A 20,849-nucleotide genomic window follows, 5' to 3' on the forward strand; every position below is an offset into this window, starting at 1 on the left:
TTTTTTTTTTTAAATTCCATAAATGAAAAAATTGTTTTTTTAAATTTTGAGGAAAATTCAGAATGATTGATACGAAAAAAATATATATTCTATTCCTGGCATTTCTATTTTGCTGCTCCAGCTCTCCTACAGTCATCCTCTGGCTAGCTCCCAACACGGTGGTCTGTTGAAGTCATCAATGTTAGGCACTGATGTCCCTCTTATGAAGTGAGCCCTGGATCTTTTTGCTGCTCTGGACTTTCTCTCCTCCCATAGCCTATTGGCATAGGGTAGTCTGAACTTCAGAAAGCAAAGCAGCCCTGTGGCACAAGAGATGTTTACATAGCAATAGGGAGGCCAAGGTGAAGTAAAATGAGGAGGGAGGTGCCTAAAGTACAAGGATGTTTACAGCTATAAAAGAAAACAATAGTAAATCAGAAGACTTTATTAAGTGAAAGTGGAAGAGTCCCATCTGCCCCTATTTCCCCAGCTCCTACTCTTCTTAGATCAATGTGAAAAAAAATTTTTTTTAATGTGAAAAAAATTAAGTCTTAGAAAGCATGAAACAAACCTAGAAGACTAGGAATGGGAAGAGTAGAGGAGAAATCCATCATCTATGGCCTCTGAGAATGCTGAAAAGTAATCAGTATTTCACAAACTTTAAAGAGCAAAAGTCTGGTGCAGTTCTAGTGATTACTTGTTCTAGTAAAAGGAAAGAGCGCAATAGCACTGGATCTTCAGGTGATTAAATAAAGCACAGTAAAAAGCCCAGTCTCAACATACACCTGATCTAAAAATCAGTGGAATGACTGATAAAGGAAAATTCAAGTTGAACAAGAAGACAGTGAATAAAAAAATTTAAATAAAAAGTCATCTTCATGGACAAAAACAAAAAATGAATCTAAATTAAAACTCCCTGTGGAAAATCTGAAGGCAATAGAAAAAATTCTGAAAGATTCTTTGATATGACAGTAGAGGAAATGCCAAACAAATCTCTCCAGAATGGCTCAGAAAATAATCAGTGAAAAAATATAAGCAGAAGCTAAAAGTTAAGAAGAAAACACAACATTTTTCACTAGAATAAATTACTTAAAAAGAAAAAAGAATCAGAATGCAAAAATTCAAAAGTTGAAAGAAAAATAGGACAGAACAAAAACAAGAACAAGAAATTGTAAAAATTTGCAATGATATTCTGAAGGACAGAGAATGATGGATGGTATTCTTAAAACGATATTAAAACCTCAACATCAAAAAAAATTTTACTCTCCATAAAAAGGGGAAAATTTTAATTACTCCTTTCAAAGAACCAAGAATTCAACAGGATATTTAATATCCAACTTGACTGAATAGTAGAAAGTACTAAAAGCAGATGAAATGAAACCTCTTTTCATGTGGCTAAAGTTAGATAAGAACATAAAGTTGGGATGTGAGGATCTTTTTGAAACAATGCATTAATATTATACTTGAAAGGGAAAACCTTAGTTTCTTCATTGCATGGAGGGAAGGGTAAATAAGACCATGACTTCATTAGTATAGGAATTCTGGCTGAGGAAACTCTTTACTAATATAGAATGGTACCTGCTTTATAATTTAGTTTTACAAAACTATTTGGGCACTAAGGAAAAATTAGAATCCAAGATTTCTTTGACAACAATTCTAAACCACCACTGCCTTTCAATTCTTATTTTAAAGCAACTGTATGGTATGAGAGAAAAAAATTTTCTTAGACAGAAGGAAAAGGCAGTCCAGGTAATGACAGGTACAACTCTAGAGGAAAGGTAGCTAAGAGGCTTTCAAGTTTTCCCTGTCCTTTTGGAATAACAAAAAGGTAAGAACAGAACATGAAGGTACAATTTATGAAGAGCAGAGCCTGACCTGGACAGTGATGTGAAGCAGCTACCCAGATATGGTAGAAATTATTAGACTTTAGCAAAAATCCCTCTTCAAATGCTTACTAGCTAAGTAACCCTGGGCTAGTTCAGTTATCTCATTTGAAAATGGGGATGATAATAGCACCTACTTCAAAAGATTGTTGAGAGGTAGCATATAAAAGAGATGAGACAAGGCCCTTACCACTAACACTTTTAGGAGAGCTGTACACTATAGATAATTAGGGTTAAAAAACTAGCTCCCAAAAAATTAAGGACTACACCTTTTTTTATATCTTGAGCCCCTCTAGTGAAACCTTTATGTGTAAATATATTTATACAATTCTTTTGTTGCAGAAGAAAGATCAGATCAAAAAGGAAAGAAAATGAGCAAGAAAATAAGATGCAAGTGCACAGCATCAAACAGAGTGAAAATGCTATGTTGTGATCCACATTCAGTTCCTACAGTCCTCCTCTCTCTCTGGGTGTAAATGGTTCTCTTTATCATGAGATCATTGGAACAAGCATCAATCATCTCACTGTTGGAAAGAATCACATTCATCAGAATTGACTGTTGTATAATACTGATGTTGCTGTATACAATGATCTCCTAGTTCTGCTCATTTCACTTAGCATCAAGTTTATATAGGTTTTTCCAAGCCTCTCTAAAAATCATCCTCCTGATCGTTTCTTATAGAACAATAATATTCTATAACATTCATATACCATAACTTATTTAGCCATTCTCCAACTGATGAGCATCCACTCAGTTTCCAGTTTCTTGCATCTAATGAAAGAGCCTCTTTTAAAATAATGTTTTCAAACAAAACAAAATGTTTTCTTCATAAAGTTCATTTTTATAATTCTAAAGAAAACTAAGTACAAGTTAGTGCTATAATTTTAATAATTACTTTCATTTATCAATTTTTAAAGCTCATAGATAAGAAGTACTCCTGCACTAGAAGGAAGTAACTGGCTATTTGGGAATGATCAGAAGAGACAAATGATCAAAGATTGAAGGGTAATAAAGGATAAGCAAAAAAACGCAAACAAGAGTAACAGGTCTTCTGATCTATAGTCACAAAATACTGTCTTCTGAATTTGACTGCCTCTATTGAGAATTAATATTTTTGGGGAAAGATTCAAGAGCAGTTGTTAAAGTGGGGCATTTTAACCTTGGGAACCAACATTACTGTCAAAGGCATCATAACCTCATAATGAAAAACTGACTATGTTAAAGAGATAAAAAGCTATGTCCCGATGGTTAACTTTTAAAGATATAAAATATTGCTGTAGTACAGGACATAACATATAACAGAATCAATGGTATGAAAATATTCCCTTCTCAGAGCTAGTCAAATCAAACAGAAAAATAAAAAGGGAAATGAAGCTGAATATACTATTTCAAAAATTAGATATGACTAATATAGGGTGATTTTAAAGAGAGAATATTCAAGAATACTTTCCCTCAGCATTCCATGGATCCTTTACAAAAAATGTCAATAAAGGAATTGTCTTAAGACCACAAAGAAACAAAAATCATAATGAATAAAGGAACCAGGAGCATGTGATACAGACCTAAATGAAAACTAAGTAACATCCTGAAGAATGAGTAGGTGAAAAAACAAATAATAGAAATGCTAAATGTTTAAGATAATAATGACAAAACTGTTACAAATTTATTCACTCTGGGTGGGTGAATGAAATGAGCAATATGCAATTTCATTTTCTTTCAGACCACATTTAATCATTCAAAGTAAAGTACAGAATGAAGAGATCATCCAAATAATTTTATAATCTCAGATATTGTTACTTACTTACCTTATGTCAATTTATAAAATATAGCAATTTTCTGCATATTGCAGATATTGTACTGGGGACATAGGAAATTTGCTTTACTCTCAAAATTACAAAGAAGCACTCAAATTCAAATCAAAGATTAAATTAGTTTTAAAAGTGAGGGTGAAAAAAGATACATATAAATATAATAAAGATGAAGAGTGGAATTTATTAAATTTTTTTTAAAAACCAGGATCTGTAACCATGATATCAGGAAGTTAAAGATAAAATAGATTTAAACAAAAGTAGAGAAATTACATAATATGTCACTCATATTAATCAATACTGTTTTATACTATTTAAAATAACTAAATATTTTAAGGTTGGAATATTGCTATAGTACAGGAAATGATGAGTTGGTGGATATCATCCACCTTCAGATAAACAAGTAGAAAAACAAGAATAGTATGTATTAAAAATGTATTATGCAAATGTGCATATTGTTATAGATATCTGTGTGTATCCATGCTTAATTGTAGATTAAAAAAAATTAGAGAGATTTCCAGAAATATGGGTAGTATTAGAGAACTGGAAGGAATATAGAGAATGGCTGAACAAAATGAGGTTTATGCACTCTAAAACTGTTGAATAGATGAGAGATTAGAGAAACTTGCCAAGATTTTTTATAAAAATAGGGAAAATTAGGAGAACAAAACCATTACAATAATGTGAAGGAAAACAATACTAAATGACTTTAGAAGATAAATGTAAACTCTAATTGTATTCTATAAAAGACTGAAGAGGGAGCATTTCTCTAGTTTTCGGGAAAGAAATAGTAGCTAGAACTGTACATTTTCAGACATGTGTTGATTTATTTTGCTAAAACTACTTACTGATTATAAAAGAGAAGTCTGTGGGGATTAGAAAAATTATTGGAAAGAGTGACAGTGATGTTTTTCAAAAAGAAAAGAGCATCAATAAAATAGTGAAAATGAAAAATATAGATTCAAGATTTACTTTGCAAAAGTTATTTCAATCAAGATTAAGAACTAAGACTTATAAAGACAATTTTGAAAGTAACATGTTAAATTAATTATATACTTTAAAAGAAAAGCAAGCAGTGTATAATAGGAGTTTTGCAGAGGGCTGCTAAGTAACGCAGAAGATGGAGGACTAGTCCTATAGGCAAGAGAAGCTGAGTTCAAATTCACTTACTAGCTGTGTGACCTAGTGCAAGTCACTTATAACTCCAACTGATCTCTTCTCCCCCCCAAAAATTTGTATAACCATGAACATCTCTCTACTGCATTGTTTATTGGGAAATGATCATTCTAATTGATATCTGTGAAGTTCAAAATACTTAAAATGAGGGAGAGAAAAGGTTGACACTTAAAAAGAAATCAACTGAGGGAAAAAAGAAGGAATTAACTGAGAGAAAAATCTTCGTGACATATAATAAATAAAGTCACTCCTCAATAAATATATGAGCAAAGGATGCAAAGAATTCTCAAAAATAATTGCAAACTATTAACAACCAAAAAGAATGTTCCAAATCACTAAGGGAGCACTCCAGATAATTCATTTTATACCTAGTAAATTGACAAGAATAACAACAACCAAAATTAATAGCCTAACTTAGAGAACAGTTGTGGAAAGATGGGGATAGTGACATATGGCTGGTAAAGATATGAAAGGAATTGTCATATCATTCTAAATAAGAATTTGGAATAATGCAAAGAAAGTGATTAAAATATTTAAGCATTTTTTGACGCAGAGAGTACCGTGCCAGGTATACACATAAGGAGATGAGCGATAAAAATAAAGGCCCATATATAGCAGCACTTTTTATGTTAACAGAAAACTGTAAAGTAATTATCAATGATTAGGAAATGTTACAAAATTGCACGAATATAATGGAATATTTCTATGCTGTGAGAAATAATGTAACAGAACTGATTCAAAAAGAAGTAATGGGAAAACTATATATACAATAAATATAAAATGTAGTAGAGAGAAGAGCAATAAAATAGTTAAAACTAAATGTTTCAAAATTATATTGAACCAGTTTATTCCCCAAAGAAAAGTTAAGCGAAAACACCTTCTCAATTTTGTTTGCAAAGATTATTGAAATGTAACAATCACATCACTTTTTTGTTTGTTAGTTAGTTTTGCTGACATGTTATTCTAAAACATAGCTTTCTTGGAGGAAGTATAGATGATGTAAAAGCAAAATGATAACAATTTTTAAAGAGTTAAGCCTAGAATAATTAATATATCCCTAAAAACCTACTTTCCAATTAACATAGAATAGCTTCTATGTGATTTTAAGTAGTATACATAATGTATACCTCTTTCCAGCCTGAAGTGCAAATCTGAAGTCTTCAAATTAAAAAAAAAAAAAAAAATCCAGTCAGAAAATGTGGATATGTGACAGACAACTTGAGTTGTTACACTTTAATTTGAGAACTCTTAACAGTTATATTCTCTTATTTGGAAAATTAAAATAGATATGTATGTAATAAAATGTGTATGTTCAGTAATATGCAATAACATACACTCACATACAGGCTTTTTCTGTAAGATATATTTTTCAAAGAAAATATAGTATTATCTGGATTTCAACAATTCATTATTATCTATACTCACTTTATTACTTGAAGAATTTCCAGAAGACTTTCCTTCCTCTCTCTTATGTTTAGAAGAAGATTCTTTATGGCTATCTTTAGTGGTGCTAGTACTTTTAGAATGCCCCTGAGCACAGGGGGAGGTTTCATTCCTTGGTCTTTTCTGTACATTCTTGGCTGCTTTGTGGGAAGGAGACTCAGGTGGTATTGGCGGTAGCTCTTTCTTCACGAAGTCTGAGGAGGGCTTCAATCTGGAGAAGAATACCACACTAAACTAAATCTGTCTATAATATCAACTGCTGGACCAGCTATTTATGCTTAAATTAAGAAAAAGTTGCTATAATCAAAATAACTATTCAATTAAAAAAGGTGGAAAAGAATGAGGAAAAACTTCCTGTAAGATTGTATTGTATGTGCTCTAGACACATAAATGAAGGCAGAAAGGAATCTACTAAGAGAAACAGAAAATCTCAGGGAATTTTTGTAACCCTAGATAATCTCATTCTAGAACAAATTAGAATTAAGCTTTTTTTAAAAAAAAAAAATGACCCTTTTACTCAAAGAGATCTCACGTCTCTTATGGAGCAATTAGGTTAAAATCAGTTTTAAAGGATCCCATGTACATCAAAATTATTTAAAGCATGATGACTTTTTGTTGTGACAAAGATCTTGGAAGCAAGGAGACACTCACTGAGCAGGAAATAGCTAAACAAAATGCAGAAAAGAAATTTAAGGGAATATTACTATAACTATCTGGAAAGGACAAATATAAAGAATTCAGAGAAACATGAGAAGGCATATGAACTGATGGAGATTGACGTAAGCAGAGACAAGACAGCAATATGCAGTTTCTAAAACAATGGAAATAATAGAAAGAACAAGAGTAACAGTGTAATTAAAATCACCAAAGGAAATAGGAGAAGGGGGGAAGTGAGAGGAGGAGGAAAAAGGAAAAGAGAGAGTAGAAAAGGAGAGAGGGAAGGAATACTTGACTAAAAGCAAAAAGTTGAAATACTTCAATATTTAAAAAAAGGTTAGATTACCACTTGGTAACAACAGAAGCTTATAGAGAAGCATAAAATCTATTATGCAGTGAACTTAGTCACTGATTTCATTTCCTCTGTCCCCAATTTCTTCCTTATGACCCATAAAATAAGAGGAAGTATGGAGTATGATTCTTATCTCGTTGGAGTTTCTGATAATTAGCAGAATTGTATAAATGAAATGTATGGGTGAAATATAGCTTCACATAAGTTACTTAGCTGTGTTAATATTTTTTAAAAATCAACATCTTCCTTCAAATTTTATACTGGTAAAAATAAAACAATATCATTTTTTGTTGTCATTACCTAAAAGGGATACTTTAACTACATAGTTCTAAACAAAAGCCAATCTTAGATTTAGTGTTTTGGACATTTCTTTCTGGATATCTTCCAACCTGTACCTCAAACACAACAAATTCCCAAAAAAGTTTCTACCAAATTAGCTCCTTTTCCTTACTTCTGTATTAAAATACTGGCATCCAAAACTTTTTTTTTTTTTTTTTAATATCAAACTAGGCTAGAAATCTTGGCATCCTTGATGACTACTCCCTCTCCTCATATTTACTTACTTACCAAGTCCTAACAAAACCCAAATCTCTCTAATCTGCCCCCTCTTCCACTATCAGCACACTAACTCAGGCTTTTGATAACTTCATGCCTTACCTATTGCAGTTATCTTCCCAAATCATCTCCCAGCCTAAAAATCCCCTTCCCATCATAAATATCTTAAACACCATGGCACTTTCAAAAGAATACTTACAATATATATTGTATTTTAGGAAGATTATTCTGAAACAATTTTACAAAAGAGATTAGAAGGCAGGCTCATTAATTCCTTAATTTAACAGTTCAAATAAAAGGTAATAAGGCCTAAAGAGTAGCAATAGGAATAAAAAAGAGAACAGAATATGCATTCAATAATTTTTAAAATGTGTAATACTAGAAAAAAGGAAAATATTACATATAGAATTTATATGATAAAAGGATAATTTCCAAGATACATATATTTTCATTTCTATAAAAGAGAATTTATTTTATTTCTGATATTCCCAAATTTACAGCAATGTAAACTTGTTAATTTGCATGAAAATAATCCTCAGAAACAAAATAATATATCAAGCAAAAGCAATGTTTGTGTATATATGTACATCCAAAGTGAATCACATTCAGTATATTTTAATGAGTATTATTGCATAATTTCAAACAAATATATTTTCATAAATTGTTGTAGGCTTAAGTCTCATTAAAATTGAGCTCTAAGAACAACTAACGTTTTCAGGGGATATATTGTCTAAGTTTGATGAGATGTCTGTTGGAGAGGATTGTGTGTCAACAAAAAATAATATAACTTAGAAATTTAAAAGATGAGGCTAAGGTGACCAGTTTTAGGTTTGCAGAATTGAAAAAAATGGAAGCCATTATAAAATAATGGGATCATTTCATTCTCTAGTGTGCTCATCTTTATACTCACCTTTGTTTATTAGAGTCTTTGTGAGCATATGATGACGAGAATTTGGTTTCTTTCTCCAGTTTGATTTTCTTGCTATCAAAGTCTCTTTCTGCTTCACTCTGTAAGTGAATTAAGGGAAACTTCACAAAATTAAACATCCAAGTAAAACAATATATGAAAAATGCCTAGTACAAAATGTGACCTGACAATTCAGATTTTGTTTTTCTTTTTAAACTATCAATATATAGGGAAAAAAATTGAAATCAAGCTTTCCCAGGCTTTGAAGTAAGGGACTTACAGTGATTATGATTAGTTAACTAGCTTGAGGGAATAAACTTTTAAGCAAGAGAGAAGTTCTGTATATTATTGTGGAGCTCTTTAAAAATTATTTTTGATCTATTTATTCAAATGGATCACCTAGCCAAAGATCCCATAAAAACTTTTTTACCTTCTTTTTTATCCAGCTAAGATTTGAAAGTAATGACATAAAATTTGAATATTCTCATCCCTACTACTACCAATTTCCTCATACCAGCATTGAAACTCTTAAGTTTACTCATGTAAACTTCTTTACATGACAAAGAAGTGGAAACCATACCACAACTCAGATCTTTCAACTTTTGATTACCTCAGGTGAAATATCTTAGGGCATCATCAAGTCAGCCTTCCTTAAAATTTTGAAATTTTCTCTCAAAAGTTAAGATGGAAAAGAAAATAATCCACTTCTCAAATTAGCAGGATAAGAGAAATGTTTCAGGTCACATGATCAATGTGACTACATTTTGTCATCAATCCCCACGCACACTCAAAAAATCCTTTAAGTTGCACTCCTACAGCATGCACCTGATATAAGCCAATTCCCAATGAATCCAGAAGCAAAAAAGAATTTTAAAAGTCTAACAGTTTTATAAGTAATCACTGAAAAAACCATTCACACAAAATGACTCAAAGAAATTTTGCTGGGGATGCATATTAGGATCCCTTTCTTTTGTTGAGAAAGACTACCATCCTCTGTAATTACAGATTCTTTCCCCAATAACAAGGAAAAAGAAGAAGAAAGCAGGTTGCATTGGATAGACTGGTTCCTATATTATCAACTGCCAGAACTATAAAAACGCTACGCCAAAATCTCTAGTCCTTCCCATGCAAAAAAAGCTGGTTATGTGGAATAAATTAATATTTCTGAATGTTAAGTTACCTATACTAACAGATAGACAGAATAAACAGGCAAAAAGAAAACCAAACTATCAAACTAAGGTTTTCTTAGAGAACCTTAAAGAAATAAAATAATAATAATAATAATAATAATAATAATAAAATAAACAAAGGATAACTTCAGCATAGTTGTAGGATGCAAAATAAATCAGCATAATTAGCACTTGTGTACCTACAAAATTCAGCAAGAAGACATAAAAAAAAAAAAGAAATTTCATTAAAAATAGTTACTAAATGGAATTGGAAGTCTATCTACCCACAGCAGTCATATAAAAATAGATACAACACATTCCCCCCAAAAATGACAAAAATAAAAACACTCCTAATAAGGAAATATACCAAATATCCTAGGAAGGCCAAGCCAACAAACTTGTTATTTACCTTCTTGTGGCTAGAACTGTTTGGTAGGCCCCATAGTGAAGGGGGAGCTCTATTATTACACTCATATATTAAAATATAGTTCATTTGAGTATACTATATAGTGGTACAATATAAGCAAAGGGATATTACCAAGTTTTCTGGATATATCACACAAATAAGAACAAAACTAATAAAAGGAAAAAGAACAATAACCTGGACATAATGCCTTAGTAAATTTTTTCCTTACCTTTCTCTTTGTGATCAATTTGTTTGATTTCTCTGTGTTTCTACTCTCTGACTCCTGTTTATTTCCAGTTGGGAGTTGTTTGTATTCCATTTTCTTTGGCTGGCACCCCTTTCCAGACGTCTTGGGGACTTGAGAAAGGAGGGATAAGTCTATCTTCACCACTAGGCTTTGTAGGAGAGGGGTATCCCTGAGTGACTTTGTGTCTCTGAAAGGCAATAGGACCTTACTCCCAACAAGTTCCTCCTGAACAATCAAAGCTGCTTTACAACCACTATTTTTGTTGCTACTGCCATGAGTGGCACCCTGGTTCTGAATCTGGGGACTGACAGGGAAATGTTCCAGTCTCTGATCATCCATATTGCTTTTTGTGGGTTCAGGGTCCAAGGGTGGTTTCACAGGCACTGGGTGAGAATTTTTGTGCTTCTTCTTTTCACAGGAAACTGACAAAGACTTGAATTTCTCTTGCCTATCTCCACAAGATCTAGGTCTCCCTTTCGTTTTGACTTTGGGTTTATCTTTGGAAGACTGGTCTTTTGACCCATGTGCAGAGACTGGTTCACTTTCTACCTTCAAGTTATCCTGAAAATCTTCCTGGATGGAAGCTTTTACAGCCCTTTTCGGTTGCTTTGAATCAGCTGTATGCCAATGTGGGGGTCTTCCAGTGCCTTGTTGTATAACAGACTTTGAATAGTTTCTCTTGCCAGGATGGGAAACTTCAGGAGTAGACCTGGGGGCTTTACTGGAATTAGTAGGGTGGGGCTCATTGGAGACAGTATGATCATGACCACTAGTGCTACTGCTGCTTTGTCCGTGGACTTCCTGGTGCTGGGGCCCTGTTTCATTGAGGTTCTCTGTTGATGCAGGTGGTTGAGTAACTTTGGTGAGCCAGTTGTCCAGTTGCCATTTATTTGCTGTGGGTGGGTCAGGCTAAAGGTAAAAAAGAGAAAAGTATCAAATTATCACTACTAGCAATCACTTCCATGGAAAAAAAGAAAAAAAAAATCAAACTTTCATTTATTCCAGGGGTTATTCTCATATGTCTGGATCATGGAAACCCTATTTATTTGAATTCCTCTATTTTCCTTTTAATTCACCAAAAATATCTGTGGATTCTTTTGTTGTATTAAATACTAAAGAGAATAAATGGTAATTTTATGTATTATCTGGAAACACATTTGTAACAGAGATAGTTAACAGAACTAAATAAAAGAAATGACAAAATAAAATTCTAGGGGAAAATAATTTTTTAAAATGGGCATTAAAAATAACAAAAAAAGCAGGGGGTGTCACATGACCAGACTGCAAGTTATATTAGGGGATAAAGTATGGATCTGTGATAACATTTGTATTGGGAATTCTTGGTGAGGAAATAATGAAAGCAAGTCAGCACCTCTGATACTTAAAGAGTCTTCAAGTTGCCAACAACTATAAGAAGTTTCATAACTTCCTATGGGAAGTTTCTATTAGAATCAGGACTTGAATCTAGTGCTCCTCTAGCTCCTCCTCTAGTCAGTACCAAACTGACTCTAAAACGATGTTACAGGGCAGAAATGATCAAATACCCAATTTGTTCTGCTTAAGAAAGAAAAAAGTAGATCATGGGAACATGAATAGAATGCAAACACATTAGAATTAATATTTGATGTTATACTATTCTTCATTTGTTCAGCAAAGTAATATTGTCTATGTATGATTCCATGATGCTTAGTTAATTTGAACCTGAGTTACATTATATTTTAGAGTATGGGAATGGATACATTTGTTTGCTCTTTTTTCTCAGAACTAATAAATTTTATGCTCTTAAAAAAACATAAAAAATGAATGGAGCAGTGAGGTATTGCAGTCATTCTATAATATGGAATTATGAGACAAAAATAACGAAACTGTTTATACTTTTTACAGCAGCTACAAGATATATACTGAAAGACAGAAACTTCCCATAAATACTGAAATATTCTTGGCAGCAATTAATTTTTGTTTTTGTTTTTTTGGAATTTTTTTTTTTTTAATTCAGAAATGAAAGAAAAATTAGTCTTTTTAAATGCAAAAAAGAAATGGAAAAAAAAGACCAAATATAAATCTCAATATAATTTTCATTGAATTTTTTTGAAAATATGGGAAATACTCAATTTCCCTGTTCTGGTAATCTGGGCATTTTACATTTTTGTAAATATAAATCCACTTCATTAAGACTGTGACTCTTTATCCCTCTCCAGGCTACAATGGTGACTCATTCTCACAGGATTTACTCTAACATGCCATAGAAATTTTTTCATCTAAAAAGCCCACTCCATCCCTAGACTACTTCTCAGACTGGCAGTACTTTTCTCTCTGAAGTCATACTTTATGATTGGTTAGTATACACATATCTACCTACATTCACTAGTTTCCAAGCCAGCTAGGTTTAAGAGATAATAGATCTCTATTGATTACTAAGTAGAATTAGAAAGGAATTCAGTTATGTCTCAGTTATGTATAACTCATTTAAGAAAACTGACTAAGAATTAAGTCATAAAGGTCTTACTAAAGAAAGGCAGCAATAACTAACATTATTTGCAGATCTTAATATAATAAAACTGTATTTGGTAATGGACTTTAAAGAATACAAAGGTAATTAGTGGCTATATACTAAAGAAATGGTCAAAAGAGGAAACTTTATACAAAAGTCAAATAAAATGATAATAGCAAATGAACATACCAAAATTTTTCATGAAAATTTATTTCTCTAACAGCTTTATCAACAAAGACTAAATCACAAATTAAACACAACAAATATCAAAAATAACAAGCTAGAAAGCATTAAAAATTAAAGAGCTTAAAATCATTTAGTTAATTCAGGGAATTTACTACTAATAAGCTCAGTTTCTAACTTCATTCAAACTAGGGAAATAATATTTTAATGACAATGACAATAACAGTTTAAGATTTATAAAGTGCTTTACCTATGTTATCTCAGCTGATAATTATAACATCACAATAAGGTAGGTGTTGTACTCTCCATTTTATAAAGGAGAAAAATGCCTGGGGTCACACAAGTAATAAATGTCTGAGATCGGATATGTGGACCAAGTTGAACATTCTTGACAATATGACACCTAACTGCCTGAGGCAAAAGTTTTCTTGAAACATTCAAGATATTGCCAAATATTTTGGATTAAGAACCTACTTTTAAAGGTACTAGCCTTCATATTAAGAGGCAGAAATGCCATGGGAAAAAAAATTCATTTTATGCCTGATATTTTAATATATGGCATTAAATTATTTTCCATGCTTTTTTTTTATTTTGCAAAGCAATTGAAGTTGTGACTTGCCCAAAGTCACATAACTAATAAATGTTACGTATCTAAGACAGGATTTGGAATCAGGTCCTCCTGATTCCAGGGCCAGTACTCTATTCATTGAGCCATCTAGCTGACCCTAGGGATTAAATTAGAAAGTGTTAAGTATTGGAGGCCAAATCTGAATTCAGATCTTCCTGACTCTCGCTGCCCACCATGTCATTCTTGATCCAAATTTTAGTCCAAAAGGTTTGATTTGCTCATAGAAGTTAACATCAATAACTATTCAAACAACTATCTTGCTCATGATAACTAATAAAACAGGTTTTTCTCTAATTTTATAATTTCAGAGGTATAGAAGTATTAAAAACTAATACTTTATTGAAAAAAAAAAATGGAGACAGGTGACTCAATGGATAAAGCACCAATTATGGAGTCAGGAGGACCCAAGTTCAAATTTGACCCCTGATACTTGCTAGCTATATGATCCTGAGCAAGTCATATAATCTCAATTGCCAAAAAGGAAAAAAAAAAAGAAAAAGAAAAAAGTGAAGGTTTTCTCCTAATTAGGATTAAAATTCTATAAAAAATTTAATTTTTAAAAAAATTATAATCTTAATAGTTAACAAAAAAATGTAGAGTGCAACGTACTCTTGCAAAAGGAAGACAGATCCTAGAATAAATAAGCAAACCCATTCCTATAGTATGAGAAACTTGACAGGTCTGTGTTGATAGAAAAGGAAATGCTTCTGCCCTGGGATAAGACAAATGCACAAGAGCCACCATGAAACCTGGTGCAGAGGGACAAAAGTTTCCATGTGGGACATCCCTGCACCAAGGACACTGTACCTCAACTGCCAGAGGTTCTGGAGGCTCATTCTCTTCACTGTCACTTGAACTGCTCTCACTCTCAGAGTCTGAAGAGCTGTCAGAATCACTAGTGCTCTCTGATTCTGTATTGCTGGAATGTGCTGAAACCACACTGTCTGCAAGGGACTGTGGAACACTGTAAAACAACAGAGAGAAAATCACATAGCAGCACATAAGATGCTTTCTTTTCCTCTCCCATCTTGTTTCCATTTCTCTCTCCTTTTTTTTCCCCCCTGAAGTAACAAATGTTCCTTTACTTTCAACGGAGGTCAAAATCATAGCTCTAAAGCTAGAGAGCACCTCAGACACCATCCAGTACAAACTATTTTACAAGAAGGAAACTGAGGCCAAGAGTGACTAAATGATTTTCCGCACTACATCAGTGGTAAAACAGAAAATATTAGTTCTGGCTTTACAAAAAAAAATTAGAGGTAGGCTAATGATCTTCTGGGATCATTAACCTCTGGATTTGAATTCCACAAATGAAATATTCACTTCTAGAACAGTCAGCTATGGAGTTTAATCCTAAGGAATACCTAATCCTCACTAAAAACAAATTTATTTTTTAAGGTAACTGAAATAATATCAGTTCAAGAGGGAAAGTAGAAACATTTTTTTCTTTAAGAACTATTATATGATATCAAAAACTAAAAATATGATGACTGGAAGATAAATGGAAAAATCACTTAGTGGGCATACACTGGGCACTTGTTTCACAATGAATAAAGCAAGGATTGTGTCCAATGTATATGTTCAGACACACAAAAACACACTCACACATACTCAAACTTCTTGAAGTTATTCCAATATAAGAGTAGTAGGTGATTCAGCAATCATTTCAGTTTTACTCAGTTCTACACCAGTAGAATTATGACAAAGTATATATATAGAATAAAGTATTGTCACTTAAGGGAATATAAAATATAACTGGTTTCAAAAATTTGTAAAGGAAATTTAAAAGAAAGAAGTTGCATCATCATCTTTCAAATACATTTCTTTCTAGTAGAAAACACAATTTTGAACAGCAAACTTCATTTAATTAAATGAAAAGACTGATGATTTCTCCACTGTCAACAATGCATTGTTAGGTGAATAGATAACATTACTATATGGATGTTACAGAATATTAATGTAAAATTAAAATTATTACAATTACTATCCATAATTACTGGAATGTTAGCTATATGTCTATGTTAAATAAACCTGGTACATTAAGCCAGGATTTTTATTTCAAGGGTAACAATGAGTGAAAAATTAAGGGAATCACATTTTAAATTTTTGAGTTTTCCTTCCCAAGGTGTTACATCTCTAATCCATGCCTATTTATCATCACTGGAGTGTTACAGTACATGAGCAGAACTTCCAGCTTCAGAAGAACTGGTAATAAGTTATTTTCCTTTCTTAAAGGCTGTCAAACATGTCTATCATAATAAAATATTTAAGAACACTAGAACAGTTTAATTTTTCCAATTACTAGATTGAAAGCTAACTTATTATTATTTTTTAATCCCAGAACTTTCTTTTTTCTTTTACTGTTTAATGCAGGACTTAAATGAAGAAATACATCCACAAAAGAATTTCTCAACCTATCAACCAAATTAAGAGAACCAATTTATTAAACTTAAACAGGAGTCAGCTCCTAATCAAGTACATCTAAATCTACTCTAAACCCACTTTAGAACAAACACTAAATAAACTACATGTTTATAGTTTATGTCTGAACATTACTGTCTGAATATCTGAAATGTCCCAAAAATTATTAAAAAATAGTTTTCCATTTTCTATAGAATATCAAGATTTCTATAGACATGAGGGGTAATACAGTACCTTGCAGGAGCAGATGAAGTAGGGGGCTTCTCAGAGGCCTAAGTTTTTGTAGAGACAGAGAAAAAGGAAATTGAGGGGAGAAATAGAGAATTTGTTAGGTTAATGCAACTCAGAACACAACAAATTATATTAACTTAAAATAAATTTGTTTTATCCCATATGTAAAACTGACTTGTTCATCACCACTATCTTCGCTGTCACTGATCTGAAGGTCATCTTCTAACATTCTAGAAAACAAAGAGAAATATTTACTTTTAGCAACAATCCTTATTACATAAAACACTAAAATAAGTACAGGCACTAGGAGCTTTGTTACAAAATTACTAATAATGAAAGTCCTAATTTCTTTGTCATTATGAATAAAATACCATGTAATATTATAAACACAATTTTTATCTTTTTTCTTAAATCCTCATGCATGTTTAAAATTGTACTAAGACTTTGGGGACACTCTGACTGTTCCTTCTTAATAACTCATTCAACAACAGTATTTAGTTTAACTGTGAAATTCAAACAGTGGAAAACAATAAAGCAGATAAACCACAGAAAAAGTAATAAGAGCATGGTGAAAAGTTGAAATGAAATATAGTCTTGAACTATATGAATTTCAGGAAATAAGATAACCTGTATAAAGTGCCCCAGTTTTCATGTGTATGCAAGCTTTACAAAACTATAATCAGACATGTATATCAATACATAAAGTATTTCCTTCAGAGAAAAATCATCAATCAAGCCAAGTATAGAAGCAAATCAATCAGTTCAGTCATTCTGAACAAGGTTGATAACTTGTAGAATTCAGGACCAAAACCTTTTCCCTCAATAGCATCAGATTTTAAGTTTGAATGAACCATTCACTATTTCAATTTTCCTTATATATTTCAGATAAATAGCTCAGTCAAGTGCCAGAGTATTGCCACAGCATATAGGTATTAAAAGTAAGAAAAAGGGTGAGAAAAATAAATATTAAGAAAAAAGTCAAAGTCTAATCAAAAATCAAATCAACCTATATAATATATAATAAAAATCAAAGTAACCTAACACTTAAGGAAAACAGCAAAATACTCACTAGTCTGACTGCTCCACCTTAGAAAAGAAAGATATTCTCTAATTTCTACAAGTCTATTTTATAAAAAAGAAGACAAATTAACAGCATAAGTGGCAGAAACAGAAGCTCAATTTAAAAAGTTCATTTCCTATCACTGTTATGAGAAAAGAGATAAATAGATTTCCCAAGTTTCAAGATAATTATAAGGTAATCTAAAGTATTTCAGACTTAAATTGGGTAATAATAATAATAATAATAATAATAATAATAATAATAATAATAATAATAATTATTATTATATATAGCTGAGGCAATTGGGGTTAAGTGACTTGTCCAGGGCCACACAGTTAGGAAGTGTTAAGTGTCTGTCTGAGACTCAGGTCCTCCTGACTTCAGGGACGGTTCTCTATCCACTTTTCCTCCTAGCTGCCCCTAATAAAATATTTTTTTAAAAAATTCTAAAATTTCTTCTATAACTTTCTCTTCTCCCTATTACAGAACTTCCCATGAAAATATATAAATGAATAAAATCCACAGATATGCATTTGTTGTTCTTATTTCTATACAACGCTATGATTATGACCAATAAACAATATTAAGTGTGGCCTGCTAGACAAAGACCCAGTCTGAGAATTAAAAAGACCCAAATGAGTACTACTGAGAGATAACAGTTGCAGATTTACATATCTCACAGTACCCCAGGCACTGACAATAAGCTACAGACAAATTGATAGGATGTACAATCAATCAGCAACTTCTTCATAAGAATACATGCTTCCCTAACTTGAGCTGAGGTTCCCAGATGTCCGCAGAATATAACTCTGCCTCCTTTAGTCATTTAGACCTCAAGGGATTGGGCTAAAAGGAGACACTGAACTTTTTAATCACCTGCCTTTTCAGCAAATCAACATAGTCTAACTGAAATCCTTCTAATAGTTAACATGTTACCACACTGGCTTACGTTCTCTATTCAAACATGTTGTAGATCTCACAGTTGAAGAAGAAACCTTATTTCTCAAATCCCAGCAGCTAAAATTCATTTCTACTTCAACTACACTCTACCAAATCACACTGGAAGATTTTGTCATCATGCCATCTGGAACCTGTACTCTATAATAAATAAACTTCCTTTCATTTTACATCTCTTTTCCTTTACTAATTCCATCTTTTGGATCTGTGAGGTGTGACTATATCCCTGACTCATCCTTTTCAGATTTATTAATACCTTCTGTGGTCAACATTTCTCTCTCACTTCCAAATTCTTTGCAGTCTGTTCATCTTCTGATAATCTTCTTCAAAATGAACCATAATCTCCTTATTACCAAATCTGATGGCCTTTTCTGAAACCTCATCTTTCCTGATCTGTCCAAAGCATGTAACACAGATGACTACTTTTTACCCCTTGATACTCTCTTTTTTCGAAGTGTCCATGATATTGTTCCTGGTTTTATTACCATGCTGACACTCCTTTTCAGTCAGTTTTGCTAGATCTTCATTCATACTAATTCCCCAAATGTGTTCCCAAAGGCTCTGCTCCTTCTTTCCTTTAGGATTTTTCACTTTTTAGTTTTTTGTTTGTTCAGTTTTTTTGTTTTCTCCATAGTGATCCCATTAATAAGACTTCAAGTATCAATTTTATGCAAATAATTCTATAAAACTAGGTCTAGTATTTTTTTTGAGCTTCAATGCAGCATTTCCAATTAGCCATTAGACATTTCTGAAGTAATGTTCCACAGGTATATGAAACCAAACATGCCCAAAACAAAAATGATTATCTATACCCCAGATCTAAACTTCCTTCAAACTTTACTATTCTTACCAAGAGCACAACCATACTCCAAATTACCAAAATGTACAAAGTCAATGTTATTCAACTCCTTATTCAGCCCACATATCTAATCAGTTGTCTAATCTTGTCATTTCTATTAATGAGCAATAACTGGAAAAAAAAAATCAAGAATGCGCAACTGTAAAATAGTACTTTCTCATGAACATAAGCATTTAAAATTCAATATTATTTAATCTGTCACTAAGGTTTTTATAATCCCTGAAATATAGGAATTCAGCAGTTATTTCCTGGGGGAAGACCCTGAATTACATTTCCTTTCAAAAAACTTTTTTAAATCTAATTTTGTTTTATCCTGTGCCTGACACTGCAATCAAACCAAAAATAAGTATACCTTTTATGATTCTTTCTTTTCCCTAATAAGGCATCAGTAAATATATATTTATACTTTAAAAGTTAGAGAAATTATAAAACTAAAGTAAACCCACACTAATTATAATGATCAAGACAGAATAAGATCTTAATTTTTTGGAGATTACGTAAAGAAATAAAATCCTTTTCAGAAGCAACATGAAATAATATCACTTAATCTAATTGCAAAGAATTAACCTCAAATGAAAGGCTCAATGAAATCTGATGTTTGAATGTATTTAGATAGGTAGCTATAACATCACAATACATCCTGAACTTACGATGTTGCCTGCTGAGAATTTGAGCAGGTTTTTGAAGATGTACCATGCTGTTCTGTAAAGAGAGAGAAGTATATTAAATATAAACTAATGGTCACTCTTCTTTATATTTTATCTGCTACATCTATAAATGGTGATTAAAATGTATCTGTTTAATAGTTTTATGAAATGCCAATTTTTAGATTAAAATGACAATGTATATAAAGACAAGAGAAAGCTTTAGATGCCATATAAACACCACTTATTGTAAATACAGTAAACAGTTGCTACTGTCGTGAGGTAAGGCAAAAGTTAAATTATAGTGGGAGAATCAAGATATGGATATGGGTTTTCTGACTACCTAAATACTGCCACAATTGCTTAACTTAAAAAGCAAATTCTGTTGTAACATAATCACAATTTCTATTATAATGAAATACAGTTGTCATGAGTACTTTGCTAGATATATTCTCAATTTCTAGATCCCTTGTACTGAGGCTTCTCTAACTCTACCCTCCATTTTTCATTTTCATTTATTATTTTCCATTCCTAAGTTACAGAAAAAAGTAGCAAATGAGACAACAATGAAATGAGTTCAGAATTGAACAAATTAGTGAAAGAGTGAAGTTTGCTAAAGATTTTTATCCTTTTTCTTTCCTTTCCTTTTAAGATCTAAGATAGTGTGCATGTAGGTTTACTTTTAGAAATTTGATTAAGAAATGGGACTAATTTATGGAAAGATTTTGGAAAAACTAACTCCTTTTCCCTTAAAATCAAGTTTAAAATTTTACATATTCATGAATGTCCACA

At 32.0% G+C, this 20,849-nt stretch overlaps 1 protein-coding gene across 4 annotated transcripts in view; it reads right to left on the reverse strand.

Moving 5' to 3' along the window:
• The window catches only part of AFF1 (ALF transcription elongation factor 1), a 177,339-nt gene that overhangs the window by 15,533 nt on the left and 140,957 nt on the right, over positions 1 to 20,849 (reverse strand). For all 4 annotated transcript variants that reach the window (XM_074274922.1, XM_074274925.1, XM_074274924.1 and 1 more), the window contains 7 exons: positions 20,064 to 20,115; positions 16,713 to 16,767; positions 16,541 to 16,578; positions 14,693 to 14,849; positions 10,566 to 11,492; positions 8,765 to 8,862; positions 6,273 to 6,501 (listed from right to left, as the gene is read on the reverse strand). In XM_074274922.1, the coding sequence (XP_074131023.1) occupies positions 6,273 to 6,501; positions 8,765 to 8,862; positions 10,566 to 11,492; positions 14,693 to 14,849; positions 16,541 to 16,578; positions 16,713 to 16,767; positions 20,064 to 20,115 (1,556 nt within the window). The remainder of the gene's footprint in view (positions 1 to 6,272; positions 6,502 to 8,764; positions 8,863 to 10,565; positions 11,493 to 14,692; positions 14,850 to 16,540; positions 16,579 to 16,712; positions 16,768 to 20,063; positions 20,116 to 20,849) is intronic.

The sequence above is a fragment of the Sminthopsis crassicaudata genome, chromosome 6 (assembly GCF_048593235.1).
Source record: "Sminthopsis crassicaudata isolate SCR6 chromosome 6, ASM4859323v1, whole genome shotgun sequence".
Classification (NCBI taxonomy): Eukaryota; Metazoa; Chordata; class Mammalia; order Dasyuromorphia; family Dasyuridae; genus Sminthopsis; species Sminthopsis crassicaudata.